This window comes from Notamacropus eugenii, chromosome 5, assembly GCF_028372415.1.
Source record: "Notamacropus eugenii isolate mMacEug1 chromosome 5, mMacEug1.pri_v2, whole genome shotgun sequence".
NCBI classification, from domain to species: domain Eukaryota; kingdom Metazoa; phylum Chordata; class Mammalia; order Diprotodontia; family Macropodidae; genus Notamacropus; species Notamacropus eugenii.
In genome coordinates, this window is record NC_092876.1 from 427,606,974 (window position 1) to 427,626,443 (window position 19,470).

At 37.2% G+C, this 19,470-nt stretch overlaps 1 protein-coding gene across 1 annotated transcript in view; it reads right to left on the minus strand.

Moving 5' to 3' along the window:
* HUNK (hormonally up-regulated Neu-associated kinase) overlaps positions 1–19,470 on the minus strand; it is a 140,278-nt gene that overhangs the window by 81,067 nt on the left and 39,741 nt on the right. The window contains exon 2 of the mRNA XM_072615097.1: positions 5,558–5,850. Within this exon, the coding sequence (XP_072471198.1) occupies positions 5,558–5,850 (293 nt within the window). The remainder of the gene's footprint in view (positions 1–5,557; positions 5,851–19,470) is intronic.

Consider the following 19,470-nt stretch of genomic DNA (forward strand, 5'->3'; position numbering starts at 1 on the left):
AACTGTGTACCCTTTGACTCAGCAATACTGCTTCTAGAGCTGTATCCCAAAGACATCATAAAAATAGAAAAAGGTCCCACATGTACAAAAATATTTATAGCAGCTCTTTTTGTGATGGCCAAGAACTAGAAATTGAAGGGATGTTCATCAATTGGGGAATGGCTGCATAAGTTGTGGTATATGAATGTAATGGAATACTATTGTACATAAGATAGGATGAACTGGCAGAATTCAGAAAAACCTGGAAAGATTTATATGAACTGATGCTGAGTGAGGGGAGCAGAACCAGGAGAACATTGTTCACAGCAACAGCCACAGTGTGCGATGACTGACTTTGACAGGCTTAGCTCTTCACAGCAATGCAAGGATCTAAAACAATTCCAAAAGACCCATGATGGTGCCATCCACAATCAGAGAAAGAAATATGGAGTCAGAATGCAGAGCAAAGCAGACTATTTTCTTATTTGTTTTTTTCCTTTTCTCATGGTTTCTCCCACTCATAATTCTTCTATGCAACATGACTAACGTGAAAATGTGTTTAATAGAAATGTATTGTAGAGCCCATATCAGATTGTATGTTGTCTTGGGAGGGAGGGGGAAGAGAAGGGGAGAAAATTTAAAAATTATGGAAGTGAATGCAAAAAACTAAAAATAAATAAATTAATAAACTGGAAAAAAAGAATTGTGTTAGCTTAATTTACTTCTATATGAAGCAGTTAGATGGCGCAGGGGGCAAAGCATTGCGATTGGAGTCAGGAAAACCTGAGTTCAAATCTAGCTTCAGACACTTATTAACTGGGCAAATCACTTTACCTCTGTAATGTCTCAATTTCCTGAACTGTTAAATGGGGATAATAATACGACCTACTCCCAGGGTAGTTGTGAGGATCAAATGAGATAATATTTGTAACATCCTTAATGTACCTTCGAAGGTACTATGCAAATGTAGCTATTGATAGCTATAGTAAGGATGGCAAAAATAATATTTTTAATGTGTATCTTTACAATAATCATCACAGTTTCTTTTATATAATATTTAAATACTTTAGGGATTACTTAACACTCAGACATAATGAAAAACGAATATTATAATAACCTTGGGTGCATTCAATATTTAAGGATAAAATAGTAATAGAAATTTTTAAGTGCTATAATAATAAAAGTTCACATTTGTATAAAGTATTTTATGATTTACAAAATATTTCAAAAGCACGATGTATCCATCAGGCATACATACATAAGCAGTTCCAAATAGTAGTAGAAATTGTGTAAGACATGGAGGCATGAAGATCTACGGTCAGTTCTACCTCTCCAATTCAAAGGCTCCTGTGAGATACCTTTAAGCTCTCTATAAATGATCTTATTTGAGCTCCACAATAACCTTTTATGGAAATTAATATCTGTATGATCATTCCCATCTTAGAGATGAGGAAGTAGAGGCTACAAAACTGATGTGATATGCCCAGTGTCCCATATCAGTGAGGGCCAAAGCTAGGACTTACTCCTTGGACCCTAAAGAACAAAATCCAGCCTTTTTTCCCCTAGACACAAAGCAATTAAAAAACCCTCAAAATCCTTTTATCCACATATTTACAAGATTGATTCCTAAATACATTTTGGTTATACAATTACTTTGTTTACAAATCGCACTGAAGATATTAAGACCACTTTTTGTATGTCATTTTCTTCTCCTGCGTAGAAATACCTAACATGAAAATAATTTGTGAAGAACAGCTTAGCTTTGTCATTTAAAGGAGAGACTTGTCTTCTTCAGGAAAGAACTGTTATAAATATTAGACCCATTGTGAGGTCACTTATGCTTAAAATGATGGAATATGCTCATTAAGGCTAAAAAATCAAGTCAAAGGCTACCAATTATCAACTCTAACCTGGGTTTTTGCAAGAGATGTCTAAGCAGCTGTGACAAGGTACTAGCCAACTTTTTTCAAAATGATTCCTAGGTAGTAAAGTGTAAAAGTCTGCTGCTAACTTGCAGAAATATTTCTGATGTTTCCTCACTTTAAAAAAATCAATTAGCATTATTACAGTATGTGTGTACATGTATATGTATGTATATGCACACACACACATAATGTGCATATATATTTAAGGAGAAAGTGGAGAGGGGGAAGCAGAAACCTAAGACTCAAAGAAGACAGTATTCTTTTCACTATCAATACATTATGAAATCTATTCCTTTGACATTCTGACAGTAATTGCTTTGAGACAGATAAAATGGTGCTTAAATTACTCGAAAAAGGTTGTTGAGAATTTCCTGTGAGTAGTTCCAATTTGAACAACAAATTTTCACTAGTGTTTTTCTTTTAATGTTTGTCTCATTTTTGACAATAAGAAGGCTATGTAAACACCATTGGTGCTATTTTCCTCTAACACCAGTGAGGTTAGTAATTTTGCTCTGATTCATAGTTGAGGTTTCTGGTTTTCTCATTTTAATTAAAAAAAAAGCCACATATCCCAGAGTGTATCATTTCCTAAATAATAGCAGAGCTATGAGTGCTTAGTCTATCTATACATGAAGGTATTCATTGCTGGCATGATCAAATATAGTATATTAATCACCTAATGTTTCTGAATGTTCCCTTCCATATATATCATGGTCTCAAAAAGTTCTAGCAAAGTATGGCTTCACAACATCTGTGGTTAAACACACACACACACACACACACACACAGACACACACACACACATACACACACACACACACACACACATGCTCCAAACCTTAAAAAAAAGGATTATCTTAAGTCTAAGTGAAAATAATCCTTCTTAAAGATTTATGTGTCCAAGCTTTATGGTATTCTAGAAATCTCAGGGACATGATATTTCACTCTTGTCTTATGTCTCTGGGTAAGACTTGGTGGAAAGATAATTGTTGCCAAACATTTTTAAGAGGGTTTAATACAAGAACATTTCCTTCTTTACCCTTCAAAGTAAATCACTGCTACTTAAGACCTGTTCATGACACACAGTATGGAAAGATACACTGGTTCCTCAAGCAGATGTAAAAAACCATAGGCTGTTAAATTAAAAGTATAAACAAGAACCCACATATCAATGGTAAACACTGATTTTTTTTAAACATGCTGAACAATTGATGTTTATAATCTTCAAGAAGGGAGGATTGTCTTTTGTATATAGTTAGGTAATTTTGCTTTGCTTTATTGTATTTGGAGGGGGGTGTGTGTAGGTTGTCTATTCTGTTGTTTCTTTAACACAGTCTTGAAATTGAGTAAACTGAGGAGTGGGGAACAGATTGGAAAAAAAAGGTTCCCAAACTGTCTCAGTTCATGGCTCCCTTAGTGTCTCAGTAAATTTTTCATAGCATTCCTAGGACAAAAGAAATACCTAAAAGTTCTGTTTATTCAGTGGTTAGGTCCAAAAGACTTAACAACTTAGTAGACGAAAAAATACATAAATTGAAAGAAAAATGATATTTTTAAATTAAATAACCACAATTATTTTCTAATGAAAGGCAGCTAGGTGGCACAGTGGATATAGTGTTGGCTTGGAAAGACTCATCTTCCTGAATTCAAATCTGATCTCAGACACTTAATAGCTGTGTGTGACCCTTAGTAAGTCACTTTACCTTGCTTGCCTCAGTTTTCTCATCTGTAAAATGAACTGGAGAAGGAAATGGCAAACCACTCCAGAATCTTTGCCAAGAAAACCCCAAATGGGGTCGCAAAGAGCTGGATACAAGTGAAACAACTGAACAACAACTTACTAAAGAGATGTGTGCATTTGTTGGGCACAGCACAAATTCTTACACCTTGGAATCAGAGTGGACCCAGCCACCCTCATTTCCTGTTCCACATTGATTTCTGACCAGTACTTTTAGGAGGTCACTTGAGTGAGGAATTGGGGATGACATCACAATTATATAGGGAATATATTAGTGCCCACAACAGTAATAGGGACATGGGGGAAGAAATAACTAGTTTGACTTTGGACTTGTTGAGCTTGAGATGCTTATGGAACATCCAATTAGAAGGAGAAGTTGGAGATGTGGGAATGGAGTTCAGAAGGCTAGATCTGAATACAGGCATTGGGAACCATCTGCATGGAGATGATAACTGAATCCTGGGAGTTCAGGTCATCAAACGAGACAGTACAGAAAGATAAAAGAAGAAAGCTCAGGACAGAGACTTAGGTGACACCATGATTTTACTACTGTATATGAAAATGTCTGCTTTTTAAATTTTGAATTGGTTCACAGGAGACCATTCAGACAAATAGAAGGAGAACCAAAAGGGAAGAGTGTATTACAAACCCAAGGAGGAGAGAGTATTCAGAAGTAGGAAATAATCAACAGTGTCAAATGCTACAGAAAGATCAAGAAGGATGAAGACTGAGAATGAATCAGTCATTTGACTTGGCAATTAAGAGATCACTGAATGCAAATGCCCATCAGTTAGGGAATGACCGAACAAGTTACAGTGCACAAATGTGGTAGAATAGTGTTGTGCTTTAAGAAATAATAGGCATTGTTTGCCTTCTCATCCGGTGGGAGAAGTGTAGGAGGGAGACCGAAAATTTGGAAGACAGAAAAAAACGTTTAATGAATGTTTAAAATGAATATTTTTTAAAAGACAAGAAATGATGAAGGGGATAGTTTTAAAGAAAATTGGGAAGATTTGTATGAACTGATGCAGAGTGAAGTGGGCAGAACCAGAGAATAATTTTTACAATAACAACAATTTTTAAAGACAAACAACTTTGAAAAACTTAGGCATTCTGATCAACATAATGACCAACAATTCCAGAGGACTCATGATATAGAACATGCTACCAACCTTTTGAAGGAGAAGTAATAAACTCAGAGTGGAGACTGAGACACAAATATTTTTGGACATAGCCAATGCAGAAATTAGTTTTGCTTGATTACACATTTGTAAGAGGAGATCTGGGTTTTCTTCCATTCTTGATGGTGAGGGAGGAGGAAAGGTAAGAGATGAAAGGAAGGGAAAACAGATCTTTATTTGAAAAAAAATATTAATTAAAAAATAGAGATTGTTGGCAACTTTAGAGGCAGCAATTTCAGCTAAAAGAGGTTAGAAAGCAGGATGTATATGGCTTAAAAGAAAATGAGGAGAAGTTGGAAGATGACTTATTCAAATCTTTTATCAGAAAAAAGGAGAGATAAAATGATAGCCATCTGGGATGACTGAATCAAGTAGGGGTTTTTTCAGAATGGGGGAGACATAGAAAGCAGCAAAGTTAAGGAACCATTAAATACTTTGTTAATCTTAGTAAATACTTTGCTAATCTTAGTAGAGAAGTTATGGACAAAGTGTATAGAATTTTGCATGCACTATCAGGTACAGTCATGTGTTGGTCAATCTTGTTTAACTGTTCATGCTTTTTATACTAGAGGACTAGTATAAAAAGAAATGACTGATATAAAAACAAAACTTTGAAAAAAAGAACTATAATGAACTTTTAAAAAATATTAAAGTACAAAAGTCTTTTAAATAATAATGTCACTTATTTAATTTGATCAATTACAGCTAACAATTATAACAACGATGGCACTTACCTATGGACCACTCCTGCTCGATGAAGATGCTCTACTGCTAAGATAAGTTGCCTGATGTATCTGCGAGTTTCGTGTTCCTCCAGTCTTTTCTTCTCATATATTTTGTGCATCAGGTTGCCACCGGGGCACAGCTCCATTACCAGGTAATAGCTATTTTCTGTCTCTAAGATATCAAGTAGTTGAGTGATGTTGGGGTGCCGGATCATCTGCTGGATCTGCCCCTCTCGCCTTAGGTTTTTTGTGACATAAGTGTCTTTTTTGGCTCTCTTCTTATCAATAATCTTCACTGCCACCTGAAGAGAAATCATGGATAAGGCTGCTATCATATGGCACAAGCATAGGTTATATGGGTTTATGGAGAGTGGCAACTGGGAAGCATGAGGCTTGGAATCAAGAAGACACAAGTTCAAATTCCACTTAAGGTACTTAGTAGCTGTATGACTGAGCAAGTCACTTAACTTTTCTCTGCCTCAGATTCCTCATCTGTAAAAAGGAGATTGATCACAATAGGACTTATCCCCATGAGTTGTTGTAAGGATCAATGAGATAATATGTGGAAAGCACTCTGCAAATCCTCAGTTACACAAATGCTAACTATATACACCAAAAACTGAGAAAACAAGCAGCCACTGACATGATCAATTTATCAACAGGAAAATACCTGCTATTTTTCATTAAGATCTACTTTTTATTTGTCTAGTTTGAGGAGAAAAAAAAATCTTAAGGCACAGTATAATCAAGGTAGATAATAAAATTTACTTGAGTAATCTGTCCTGATGACTGAGTTCCTTCTTTGTGGAAATACATAAACTCTCACTTGGTCTTATGTGAAAGGTAATTAACTTGATTCTCTCCCAGGGCTTCAGAAAAATGAAAGACTATATTGTTCTAGATTACAAAGGAGAAAAGAATTTTTCCCTTTTTCACTCCTATATTCCCTGTGAGGCAATAGAGTACTGAGATCACTTTCACCTCTAAATATAATACTATGGACCGCTCAAGAACTGCTTGGTTGGCTGAGGGAATTGAATGTTTGTGACTCAGGTATTACAGTGCCATATGGTCAATTAATTTCTGTTCTTTTTCCATTCAAAGACTTAGCAAGAGAGCAAGAGTAGAGAGGCGTTGAGTTATAGTAGAAAGCTGGCTTCATTTGGAATCAGAGGACCTGTGCTGAAACTTTACTATCTGTGTGACTTTGAGCAAATCACATTTCCTCTATAGGCTCCACTTGAGGTCCAATGGACATCATTATTTAACTGGAGAAATATTACACAAAATAAAGGAGCTGTTTGATGTAATTTTTGGTGGAGCTACAATAATAACAATCATTATTTTACCACACTGCTCTTCTAGAAAAATTGCATAATAAAAAAGAGTTATCATGTCATCAAGGGTTAGTCAGTTGTAGATGAAAAAATAGAATAGGCCAAGTTGGTACTCATATACTCTTTCATGATCCTTCGTTTTAAACTCTCTACCAACTCTTAAGGTTGGTATTTCCTCCCCTTTGGGGAAGGTTGCCCAGAACCCTCTGTTGTAGGTTCCTACCCAGGCCTCCTCTCCCTATTTCTACTGGTCATGCCTCCCACACTACCAAAGTTTGACTCTCCTATGTCCTATTTCTAATTTATTTTCTTTTAAGGCTCTACCCTCTCTCCTAGAACTAATCCAAACAAACTAGTCTGTCACTATACCCATCTTTTTCTCCTTACCACAAATCCCAAAAGATTTCTTTCCAAAGCTAAACTCTACTTTTGTTCTCAAGACCTCATTAATTTTTTGATCCATTCAACCTCATTTCCCATCACTTCTGAGGGATATTGCTCTCCTGCATATCCCCCTGTCCTTCCTTCCCTCTCTCTCGAATCTTCAGTCTTTTCCTTTCCATTGACTCCTTCTCTGCCATTTAACTATATAAAGCTACCTTTAATCTTGAAACAGGCTTCTACAACTTCACCCACCTCTGCAGTGACAGGGAGCTCACCCCCTCAATGGTGAGCCATTCTAATTTTGGAAAGGCTCTTATTTTTGAAAAGCCTTTCATTTTCTAAAGCCCAAATGTGTCTCCCTATAGCTTCCACCTACTGGTCCTATTTCTGCCATCTGGCAGTTCCACAAAATATGTGAATTTCATTTTTCACATGACAGTTTTTCACATATTTGAGGATAACAGTCATAGCCCCCTCAATCCCAGCCTAAGCTTTTACTTTTCTAGACTAAACATTCCCAAACCTTCTTACCATTTCTCACAGCATGGTTTCTACACTTTATAAGCCCCCTTAGCCTCTACAATCTGATTTTATCCTAACTCCTCTAATCTCATCTCCCACTTCTCAGTTCTCCACCCCAGCTAGGATGGTAGCTTCATGGTTCCCTGAATATGCAGCACTTAGAATAGTCCCCTCACCAAACTGCTGCTCTGTTGCCATATGCCTATGCAAATCAAATAACCTGGTCCTTCAGGGTCCAGGTCAGCTCCTTCCTTCTTACAACTCTTTAGGTTATATTAATAATACATAAATGCTAGCTATTCTTGGTAGGAGATGATCAATACCTTCATTCTTGTTAAATAGTTAACACTAAATTGTTAATTATGTTTAGTAACCCTTTCAAAAAATACATTTTAAGTGGATTACATATAATACCTTAATCCAAAAGATTTGGAAGTGGAAGATGAATAATATGGACTGGGAGAGTAAGACGGGCAGAGAAGAAAGTACAGAGCTCTGCAAGAATATATTCCACTGATCATCAGTTGGGGAGTTGCTGACCAAGTGGTGGTATATGAAAGTAATGGAATACTATTGTGTTATAAAAAATAACTGAACAAGTTGTGGTGGGTGTATGGTTGTGATGGAGTACTATTGCACTGCAGGAAATGCTGAGCTTAGTGATCTGAGAAAGGTATGGAAAGACTTGCACAATGTGATGAAGAGTGAAGTCAGCACGACCGACTACATACAGTAACAGCAATATTATGTACAGTACAGAATTGTTTATAGTAATAGCAATTTTGCTTTAAGGATGACCTGAGCAAACAAGTCATCTTAACTATTATAAATACACAAATTATAAATAAAGGACACATGAAGAAAGACACTATCTGCTTCCAGAGGAAAAAAATGAATGATAAATAGAAGTATGTATGGAATAATTTTACATATATATATCTATTTGTGTCTAATGTCAGCTATCTCTAGGGTGGGTGAGTGGAGAGAAAAAGGAGAAAAGAATTTACATGATAACTGTTGTATATTTGGAGGGAAGTTGTACATGGTAGATGTGCAATTTCATAAGCAATCATCTTTTTTATTACACTGTATTATGGAAATGTTTGTTTTGCTCTGTGGATTGAAAATAAATTTTTTTTTAAAAAAGAAAGAATGACAAGTGGACTTCAGAAAAGCCTGGAAAGACTTAGATCAACAGATGCAAAGTGAAGTGAGCAGATACAGGAGAACATTGTATACAGTAACAGCAATATTGCATAATGATCACTTAGGAATGACTTAGCTGTTCTCAGCAAGACAATGATCCAAGACAATTCTAAAGGACTCAGAAAGATGCTATCCACATCCAGAAAAAAGACAGATGGAATCTGAATGCAGATCAGAGCATACTATTTTCACTTTATTTCTTTCTATTTTTGTGAATTTCTTCTTTCGGTCTGTTTCTTCTTTCACAACATGACTGATGTAGAAATATGCTTTGTATGATTGTACATATATAAGCTTTATCAAATTGCTTACCATCTTAGGGAGAGGGAGTTTAGGTGGGGAAGGAGAAAATTTGAAACTCAAAAATTTTTTTAAATCAATGTTAAAATTTGTCTTTATATGTAATTGGAAAAAATAAAATACTATTTTTTAAAAAAAGAATATATCCCACTACTTTTTCTGCATACAACAACCTGCTGGTGTCATTTGGCCACATGGACTTCAATTTTTGTTTCAAAATGTTTTTCTGGTCCCACACTAAAATTGACTCAAACAAGCATAAGAGAGAGTTGTGTTCAGTCTTTTGAAATTACAGTCCTTAACCGTAATAGAAATAGTAAATTTTTTAGTGTAAAAATAATACTGTCTCTCCTGGATAAGTTAGGATGGTAATTCCCATCAATTTTTGGTTTGTTTGTTTTTGTTCCAAGAACTCCTTTCAAACATAGAACAAAAGTGTTTGAATCCACAGAATAATTTATATACTCAGAATACTCTGTAATTATTTATTGCCTAAGTTTCCATTAGTGCAAACCCCATGGACTTCCATCTTGAACCCCCCAAAGAATACATAAATCATGAAATAGGAATCCCTGCAGATAGGGACAAGGAGGGATACTAGAAGGTTTGATTGTGATCTAAACTGGATTCAAGGGCAGGTAGGTGGTACAGTGGAGACAGCGCTGGACCGGGGTCAGAAGGACTCATCTTCCTGAGTTCAAATCTGGCCTCAGACATATTTTAGTTGTGTGACCCTGGGCAAGTCACTGAATCCTGTTTACCTCAATTTCCTCATTTGTAAAATGAGCCAGAGAAGGAAATGGCAAACCATTCCAATATTTTTGCTAAGAAAACCCTAAATGAGATCATGAAAAGTAGAAAATGACTGAACAACAAAACTTGGATTAATTTCATCTGTTATGATTTTTAAAAAAGTTTCATCCTCAGGCAAGGAAATTCTTAAAATACAAACTGACAAAGAGATTGAAACCCAGCAATTATCCCCATCAGTTAGATTTATTAGGAGAATCTACTATTGAAGCTCTATGAATTGTTAGTAAGATTACACATGGCCTGTTGCTCTTAATCACAGAAAACCAATTAATCAGCATTAGTTCTAACAAGAGGGCCAGAAACTGATGGGAAATGCAGGGAAAGGCAATCAATGATCTATGACTTGAATTATCCACCCTAATTTGACAAGACACAGAGATTTTCAGGCAAAACAGATTCATCACTAATTGCATTTATGAGATACCCAAAGTGATAATGAATCTCTCTCAGTAGGGATAGCCAGTTTTAGACAGGACATTTCAAGAGTAATATTTTAGTCTGTCACAACTATTGCAACTAATAATGCTCAGCATTTATATAGTACCTACTCATGGCATCACCTCCCTGATGTCATGGTCCTCTGTGAGAACGAAGGACAAACAGCACACAACGAGCTGCCAAGCACTTTCCTAAGTGTTTTATAAATATTATCTCATTTGTTCCTCAAAACTATCCTGAGAGGTAAGTGTTATTATAATACCCATTTTACAATTAAATAAACTGAGGCACACAGAGGTTAAATGACTTGCTCAAGCTAGTAAATATTTGGGGCTGGATTTAAATTCAGGTCTTCCAGATTCTAGACCTGGCTCTCTGTCCACTTTACCTCCTGGGTTCAGCGTATAAGAGGCACACAAATTCAGTGTCATATGTTTCATCAACTTATTTTCTGAACTTTAGTGGCAAGAATTGTACCGCAAACCATCACAATCAAAGTCAGTCAAATCCAATTCAATTTAGCTAATACTTATTAAGTGACTATATGCAAAATATTTTGCTAGATGCTAGAAATATAAGAGAAGGCATAAACATTTATTAAGTGCCTACTATGTGCTAAGATCTTTACAAATATTATCTCATTTGATACTCATAGCAAGCCTGAGTGATTGGTGGCATTATTATTTTTTGAGGAAATTGAGGCAGACAGAGGTTGAGTGAGCACCACTCTAACTGAATATTAAAGTGACATAGTTAGGCATTGCCCATAGGCATCTTACATCTTCCTAAGAGATATGTGACATGGATACAGAGAGTAAAATTCAAGGTAGAATGTGACACAAAAAAAGGCAAGATGAGGGCTTCTAAGGGAATGGAGGGATACTTTTGGTGGGGAGGGAAGTGGGTAGATTTATGGAGGAGGCAGCACCTCAGAAGGTTTAACTTTAAAGGAAAAGAAGACTTCTAACAAAAGAAAATACCTATTTACTCAACCCATGCTCATAGCTGAGGGAAAAGCCATCTGAAAAGAATGTAAGATACAGCTCTCTCTCTGCAATAACACTGATAGAAAAATTCAAGATGCTAGTGACACCATTACTATAGGATCCCTTCTTTGAAGAGTGATGGAGTATGTTCTATGTCCATAGAATGGAAAGAAATGCATCCAAGAATGCTTTTACAAAGATTTTAAAAAGATATTATTAGTCTTATGGATAGGACTTTATTTATTAATTTATTAAGAATTTATGAATAAACAAATAGTATTGTGAGATATAAATGGATAATTTTGATTACATTAAATTACAAAGAATTTGTACAAATAAGAGCCAAGTAGATAAGATCAACAGGAAAGCAGAAAACCGAGGGAGGGACAATTTTATAGACAGTCTCTCGGATAGAGGTATCATGTCTTAAACATATAGAAGATTTTGCCAAATTTATAAGAATGAGTCATTCCTCAACTGATAAATGGTCAAAGGATATGAACAGGCACTTTTTGGATGAAGAAATCAAAGCTATATTGTAGTTGCATGAAAAAATTCTCTAAATCATTGATTAGATAAATGCAAAATAAAACAATTTTGAGATATTTCACATCTATCAGATTGGTTAAAATGATAGAAGGGGAAAATGACAAATGTTGGAGCAGATGTGGAGAAACTGGGACAGTAATACACTATTGGTAGAAATATGAACCAACCATCCTGGAGTGAAATCTGGAATTATGCCCAAAGATTTATAAAACTATGCTTTTTAAAATAAAAGTTAGGTCTCGGGAGGCGGAGCCAAGATGGCGGCGTAGAAAGACGCACATACACATAGCTCCGAACCCACAACCCACAGAACGGCTACAGGGGAGCAACTCACGGCGAATTCTGCACCCAGAGGCCACGGAATATTGGAGCGAGGGAGATTTCTGTTCCGGAGGGACCTGCAAACCTCTCGCGAGGGGTCCTTCGCACTGCGGACTGGGCACCGAGACTGGGAGCTGAGGGCAGCCCTGCAGCGGCCGTGGCACCGAGAGGAAAAGATCTGAGTGGGCTTCGGGGACGGGATCTCCAGCAGCCACGCGGGTCCCTCCACCCACAGAGGGACCTGCAAACCTCTTGCAAAAGGTCCGTTGCGCTGCAGACGCGGAGCCCAGCCCAGCCCAGACCTGCTGCGGCCACGGCACCAAGAGAAACAGACCCGAGCAGGCTTCAGGGATGGGATCTCCAGCGGCCGCACAAGTTCCTCCGCCCACAGGTGATGGGGGTCAGTGAGAGAGTCTCTTTGGCAGGTCGAGAGGGGAGTGGGGTGCCCCCATGATTCGGGCCCCCCCCGGGAGGTAGAAGCTGAGAGGTGGCTGCAGAAGGGGGCTCCCCAAGCGGGCAGGAGCCTGGATCCATTGTGGAAGGTCTGTGCATAAACCCCCTGAGGGATCTGAGCCTGAGAGGCGGCCCTGCCCTGACCTGACCATCTGAACTTAATTCTCACACTGAATAGCAGCCCTGCCCCTGCCAAAAGCCCTAAGGCTGGAAGCAGCATTTGAATCTCAGTCCCCAAACGCTGGCTGGGAGGACCAGGAGGCAAGGTGGGTGTGAGGAGAATATTCAGAGGTCAAGTCACTGGCTGGGAAAATGCCCAGAAAAGGGAAAAGAAATAAGACTATTGAAGGCTACTTTCTTGGAGAACAGGCATTTCCTCCCTTCCTTTCTGATGAGGAAGAACAATGCTTACCATCAGGCAAAGACACAGAAATCAAGGCTTCCGTGTCCCAGCCCACCCAATGGGCTCAGGCCATGGAAAAGCTCAAAAAGAATTTTGAAAATCAAGTTAGAGAGGTGGAGGAAAAACTGGGAAGAGAAATGAGAGGGATGAAAGAGAAGCATGAAAAGCAGATCAGCTCCCTGCTAAAGGAGAACCAAAAAAATGCTGAAAAAATTAACACCTTGAAAACTAGCCTAACTCAATTGGCAAAAGAGGTTCAAAAAGCCAATAAGGAGAAGAATGCTTTCAAAAGCAGAATTAGCCAAATGGAAAAGGAGATTCAAAAGCTCACTGAAGAAAATAGTTCTTTCAAAACTAGAATGGCACAGATGGAGGCTAAGGACTTTGTGAGAAACCATGATATCACAGAACAAAGAGAGAAGAATGGAAAAATGGAAGATAATGTGAAATATCTCATTGGAAAAACAACTGACCTGGAAAATAGATCCAGGAGAGACAATTTAAAAATTTTGGGACTACCTGAAAGCCATGATCAAAAGAAGAGCCTAGACATCATCTTCCATGAAATTATCAAGGAAAACTGCCCTGAGATTCTAGAACCAGAGGGCAAAATAAATATTCAAGGAATCCACAGAACACCACATGAAAGAGATCCAAAAAGAGAAACTCCTAGGAACATTGTGGCCAAATTCCAGAGTTCCCAGGTCAAGGAGAAAATATTGCAAGCAGCTAGAAAGAAACAATTCAAGTATTGTGGAAATACAATCAGGATAACACAAGATCTAGCAGCCTCTACATTAAGGGATCGAAGGGCATGGAATAAGATATTCCAGAAGTCAAAGGAACTAGGACTAAAACCAAGAATCACCTACCCAGCAAAACTGAGTATAATACTTCAGGGGAAAAAATGGTCTTTCAATGAAATAGAGGATCTTCAAATTTTCTTGATGAAAAGACCAGAGCTGAAAAGAAAATTTGACTTTCAAACACAAGAATGAAGAGAACCATGAAAAGGTGAACAGCAAAGAGAAGTCATAAGGGACTTACTAAAGTTGAACTGTTTACATTCCTACATGGAAAGACAATATTTGTAACTCTTGAAACATTTCAGTATCTGGGTACTGGGTGGGAGTACACACACACACATGCACACACACACACACATACATAGAGACAGAGTGCACAGAGTGAATTGAAGAGGATGGGTTCATATCTTAAAAAAAAAATGAAATCAAGCAGTGAGAGAGAAATATATGGGGAGGAGAAAGGGAGAAATTGAATGGGGCAAATTATCTCTCATAAAAGAGGCAAGCAAAAGACTCATTAGTAGAGGGATAAAGAGGGGAGGTGAGAGAAAAACATGAAGTCTACTCTCATCACATTCCACTAAAGGAAAGAATAAAATGCACACTCATTTTGGTAGGAAAACCTATCTCACAATACAGGAAAGTGGGGGACAAGGGGACAAGCAGGGTGGGGGGGATGATAGAAGGGAGGGCATGGGGAGGAGAATGCAATTCAAGGTCGACACTCATGGGGAGGGATAGGATCAAAAGAGAATAGAAGTAATGGGGGACAGGATAGGATGGAGGGAAATATAGTTAGTCCTATACAACACAACTATTATGGAAGTCATTTGCAAAACTACACAGATTTGGCCTATATTGAATTGCTTGTCTTCCAAAGGGAAGGGGTGGAGAGGGAGGGAGCTAAAGAAGTAGGAACTCAAAGTGTTAGGATCAACTGTAATGTTCTTACCACTAGGAAATAAGAAATACAGGTTAAGCGGTAAAGAAAGCTATCTGGCCCTACAGGACAAAAGAGAAGACGGAGACAAGGGCAGGGAGGGAGGATAGAGGAGAGAGCAGATAGGTCACAGGGGCAATTAGAAAGCTTGGGTTTGGGGGGGGGGGAGGAGATAAAGGGGGAGAAAATTTGTCACCCAAAATTTTGTGAAAATGAATGTTAAAAGTTAAATAAAAAAAAATAAAAGTTATTATTTCAGGAGGAAGTTCAGAGGGCAAAGAGTATACTACTATGAAATTCAAATATACCTTAAAAAAACATCACCAGATTCATAGCTTCATAAATAAGTTTTTTTCTGTTCTTTATACATGAATTATTCATATTTGCTTATCAAATTCATAATAAAAAGAAAACTATAAAGAGACAAAAACAATAAATCTATTACTCCAGACAAATTGCAAATAGTTGTAGTTTGAACATAACTCTAGCATAAGAATGTATAAAAGAGACCTCTCACATAAATGAGTTTAAAAAAATTAAATCAAATAGCATCTTCCTCAACATTAGGACAACAGTAACATATTCTGAATTTTAGAAAATCTTTACTATATTTTAGAAAGATCATTTTCTTTCATTTTTCAGACAATGAGATCTGTTGCAGAGAGAATTAACGATTTGATGCTACAGAGCCTGATGTCTGAATCCTGAAAACTTGACTGCAAAGTTCAAAGAATGGTGACATGGTTAATTGAGTTTTACCACCAAATAAGAATTAGCTAGAAAAAAAAATTTTTTTTGTTTATTGAAAAATCTACTCAAGAACAAAACAGTTACCACACTTACCAGGGGAAATCAACATTTATTGAGCACCTACTAAAGTGTCAGGCACTCATAGACATTATCCAAAACACAAGTGGACCAAGGGATATGAATGGCTTTCAGTAGGAAAAATACAAACGACCAAGATAAATATCAACTTACTAAGAATAGCAGAAACACAAATTACAGCAAATCATACCCATCACAAATTGAAAAAGATGATAAATGGTAGAAATCATCAGTGTTGGAAGTGTTACCACAAGACAAGCATACCAACCTCCCCCTAAAAATCAATCCCCTTTTTCAGTTGGCTTACCCTATTAGAATATAAGTTCCCTGAGGAAAAGAACTGTCATGATATTTGTGTTTATATCCTCAGTGTTTAGCATGGTGCTTCTCACATAGTAAACACTTCGTGCATGTTCTTTTCTCTGATCGTTCAAACCAGTTAAACTTTTATGGTCTTCCACCCTTGAGTCCCTTGTCACTATGCCTTGATGCTCTATCCACTGTGTCACCTTGATACTCATCCATTTCCAAGCCCAAATTGTGGATTACTTTAATCTTTTCCATTCCTATGTGTATGCTGCTGAACATTGGTGGGAGAAATCAATCAGACTAACAGATCTACAACTAACGTATAGTAGGTACTCTCAATCAGGTCCTTGCAGCTGCATGATAATCACTTTATTTTTTCTGACTATCCTATACCCTTCTTCATCTATTCCAAACCTTCCTTTCTCTCCTCATGTCACCTATACTACCCCATTCATCTCAGTGAGGATTCTGATAAATATTTATAATGAAAAAACAAGGAGGTTATCTATCATGACTCATTCATCATCTTCTACCAAATGACTTCCACATAATCCCACACTTCCTCCTTTATTCCCATTTCTGAGGAAGAAGTGATGGCCCTCTACTTATATTCTTGAACTCACACTCTCCCAGTTCCTCCAGCAGATTGTCCCTTTGATTGTCCCTTTTTTCCCTCTAATATTCCATCTCTCCTTATGTATTGACTCCTTCCCAATCATTTATAAAAATGCTCAGAATTTAATCATTCTTTAAAAGTTCTCACTTGATCTTGCCATTCTCTCAAGTAATAACCCTTTATCTTTCCTTCCTCTTAAAGCCAAAAGTCTAGAAAAAGTTATCTGTACTTGTCTCCTCCACTTTCTCACCTCTCAGTCATTTCTTGACCCTTCGGAATCTGGCTTCTGATCTTTTGGTTCAACTAAAACTCCTCTCTCCAAGGTTACCAGTGACCTAATGTGCTTATGTCAATCCTCATCTTTCTTAGCTTCTCAGTAACATTTGATGCTTCTGGCCATCTGCTCATCCTGGCTACTTTCTCTTCTCTGATTTTTGTGAAACTCTTCTCTTGCTTCTCCTCCTGCTTATCTATCTACTCCTTCTTGGTCTCCTTTGCTTGATTCTTGGCACACTCCTTAACTGTGGTTATACTCAACGGCTTCCCTGGGCAACTTTCTTTTCATTCTATCCTCCTTTATTTGGTCAGCTCTCATTAGTTCAATTTTTAATCTCTGTGCATACCTAAATGTCCAGCCCTCGTCTCTCACCTGACAGACTCTCATCTTTAATCACTTAATTCACTGCGTATAGAAGATTTCCTCCTAGATATTCTATAGGTATCTCAAATTTAATGTTTCAAAAAGTGAATTTATTATTTCCCTCAAAAACCCCACTCCTTTTTCATACATTCTTATTTCTGTCAATGGAATCACCATTCTACCTGTCACTGATTTGAAACCTTGGTGTTATCTTTGAGTCCTCATCCTCCCTTTTTCTCATCTCAAATAAGCAATTTCCAAATTTCATTCTAGTCTAGGGAGACACAACTACTGCTGAGGCTCAGAAGGGTTCAGGGTATAGTCATGTACCAAATTCATTGCTGGAGGAGTCTAATTTTCAACAGGGAAAGTAGATTCCCCAATTCCCAGGTTCATTGATTCATCAACCCCACCCCAGTATCCTAGGGAAAATTGCTTATTATATGATAGAAAGTGAGGGCTTGAAGACTTTAATCTTAAAGAGGGATAGTTAAAAAAAGTTACTAATGTACAAACATGAATCAGTTATGAAATATATAGTTTATTCCCATAAAGAAGAGGGAATGCTAAACATAATACAATGATAGAATATAATAAAGAATGATTAGAACAGAATTAACTAGCTTACTTACAATTACTATTAAAATCTGCAGGGAAGTTGTTGGATAAGCTTCATTGAGGCATGACACAGTTTGGGAACTCTGTCAGTTAGCTACTTCACATATCGCCTCTGTACTGCACATTGGTCAATAAAACAGACAACACCGATCTCTTTTTCATGGTCTTTCTCCTTGTGGTGGTTGAAACATTCAATGCCAAGCTATTTCCATGCTGTGAGCCACTGCTACTCCAGTATAAAGAATAATCTCCATGCAAAAATGAGACGTAAAATATGCCAGAAAAAGTGACACAGAATTCACTCCATCGTCTGTAAAACAGGGGTTCTTATACTTGGCATCCAGGGGTCCACAGCTAGATTTCAGTAGGTCCATGAATTTGGATGGGAATAAAAAAAACCCTAAATCTTTATTTTTACTGACCTTTGGTTAGTAAACCTTTGATTTCCTATGCATTTTATTTTATTAATTCAAAATCATTATTCTGAAAACCACAGGTTTTATCAGACTGCCAAAGAGGTCCATGACAGAAAAAAAGGTTAAGAACCTCTACTCTAGATCTTTTCAAGAGTAGTCAAGGAATTTTCCTCTGTCTATAATGGAAGATCTCAGAAACTATCTAAAAGAACTATTCATTAGCAGTAACATCATAGACATCATCTATCATAGTAATTTGGAAAAGTCTGGATGTGCATGGACTACCAGATTTTAAACAAAAATAATGAAGTGGTTTAGCAGAACATGGCAAGATGACTCAATTATCTTCTTAGGCGGCTAGTGATTTTCTATTTCAGATCTCCACAATGGAACTAACCAAATATAGATACGGCAGTGGAAGACCAAGAGAAGACTGTTATAATTTTACCAGTTTAAGCATATGCCTCAAGGCATCCCAGGAGTACCCACCACTTTTCAATGGCTTATAGAGAAGTGGTTGGTAACATGAACTACATGGTAGTACTGGCATTCTTGGATGATTACCATTGTCTTTTGGAAATACATTACAACAGTGTAAGGAAAGACTGATGAAAGTGTTAGACCAGCTTGAGAAAGTTAGTCTTAGGTTGGCACTTGATCAAAGTCAGTTTTGTGGAGCCTCTGTCAAGTACACGGGCCATATATTATCTCAGTAAGGAGTGAGCACAGATCCTGAAAAGGTAGAAGCACTTCTCAGCTGGTCGTATCCAAAAGGATTTTTCTAAAATTCAATGGTTACTATCATAAGTACATGAAGAATTACGTTGCTATTGCTAAACCTTTCAATAATCTTACTTAAAGATAAATGATTACCAAAAACCAACCAAAACCATAAATATAGGAATGATAAAATTCTTTTAAGCCCCTAGAAATTCTTTGGAGAACATGGAATAAAAAGTGAATAAAGACCTTTTAAAGATTTGGTAAAGAGCCTCACAAAAGTGCCAGTGTTGGCTATAGAGATCCAAACAAATCAT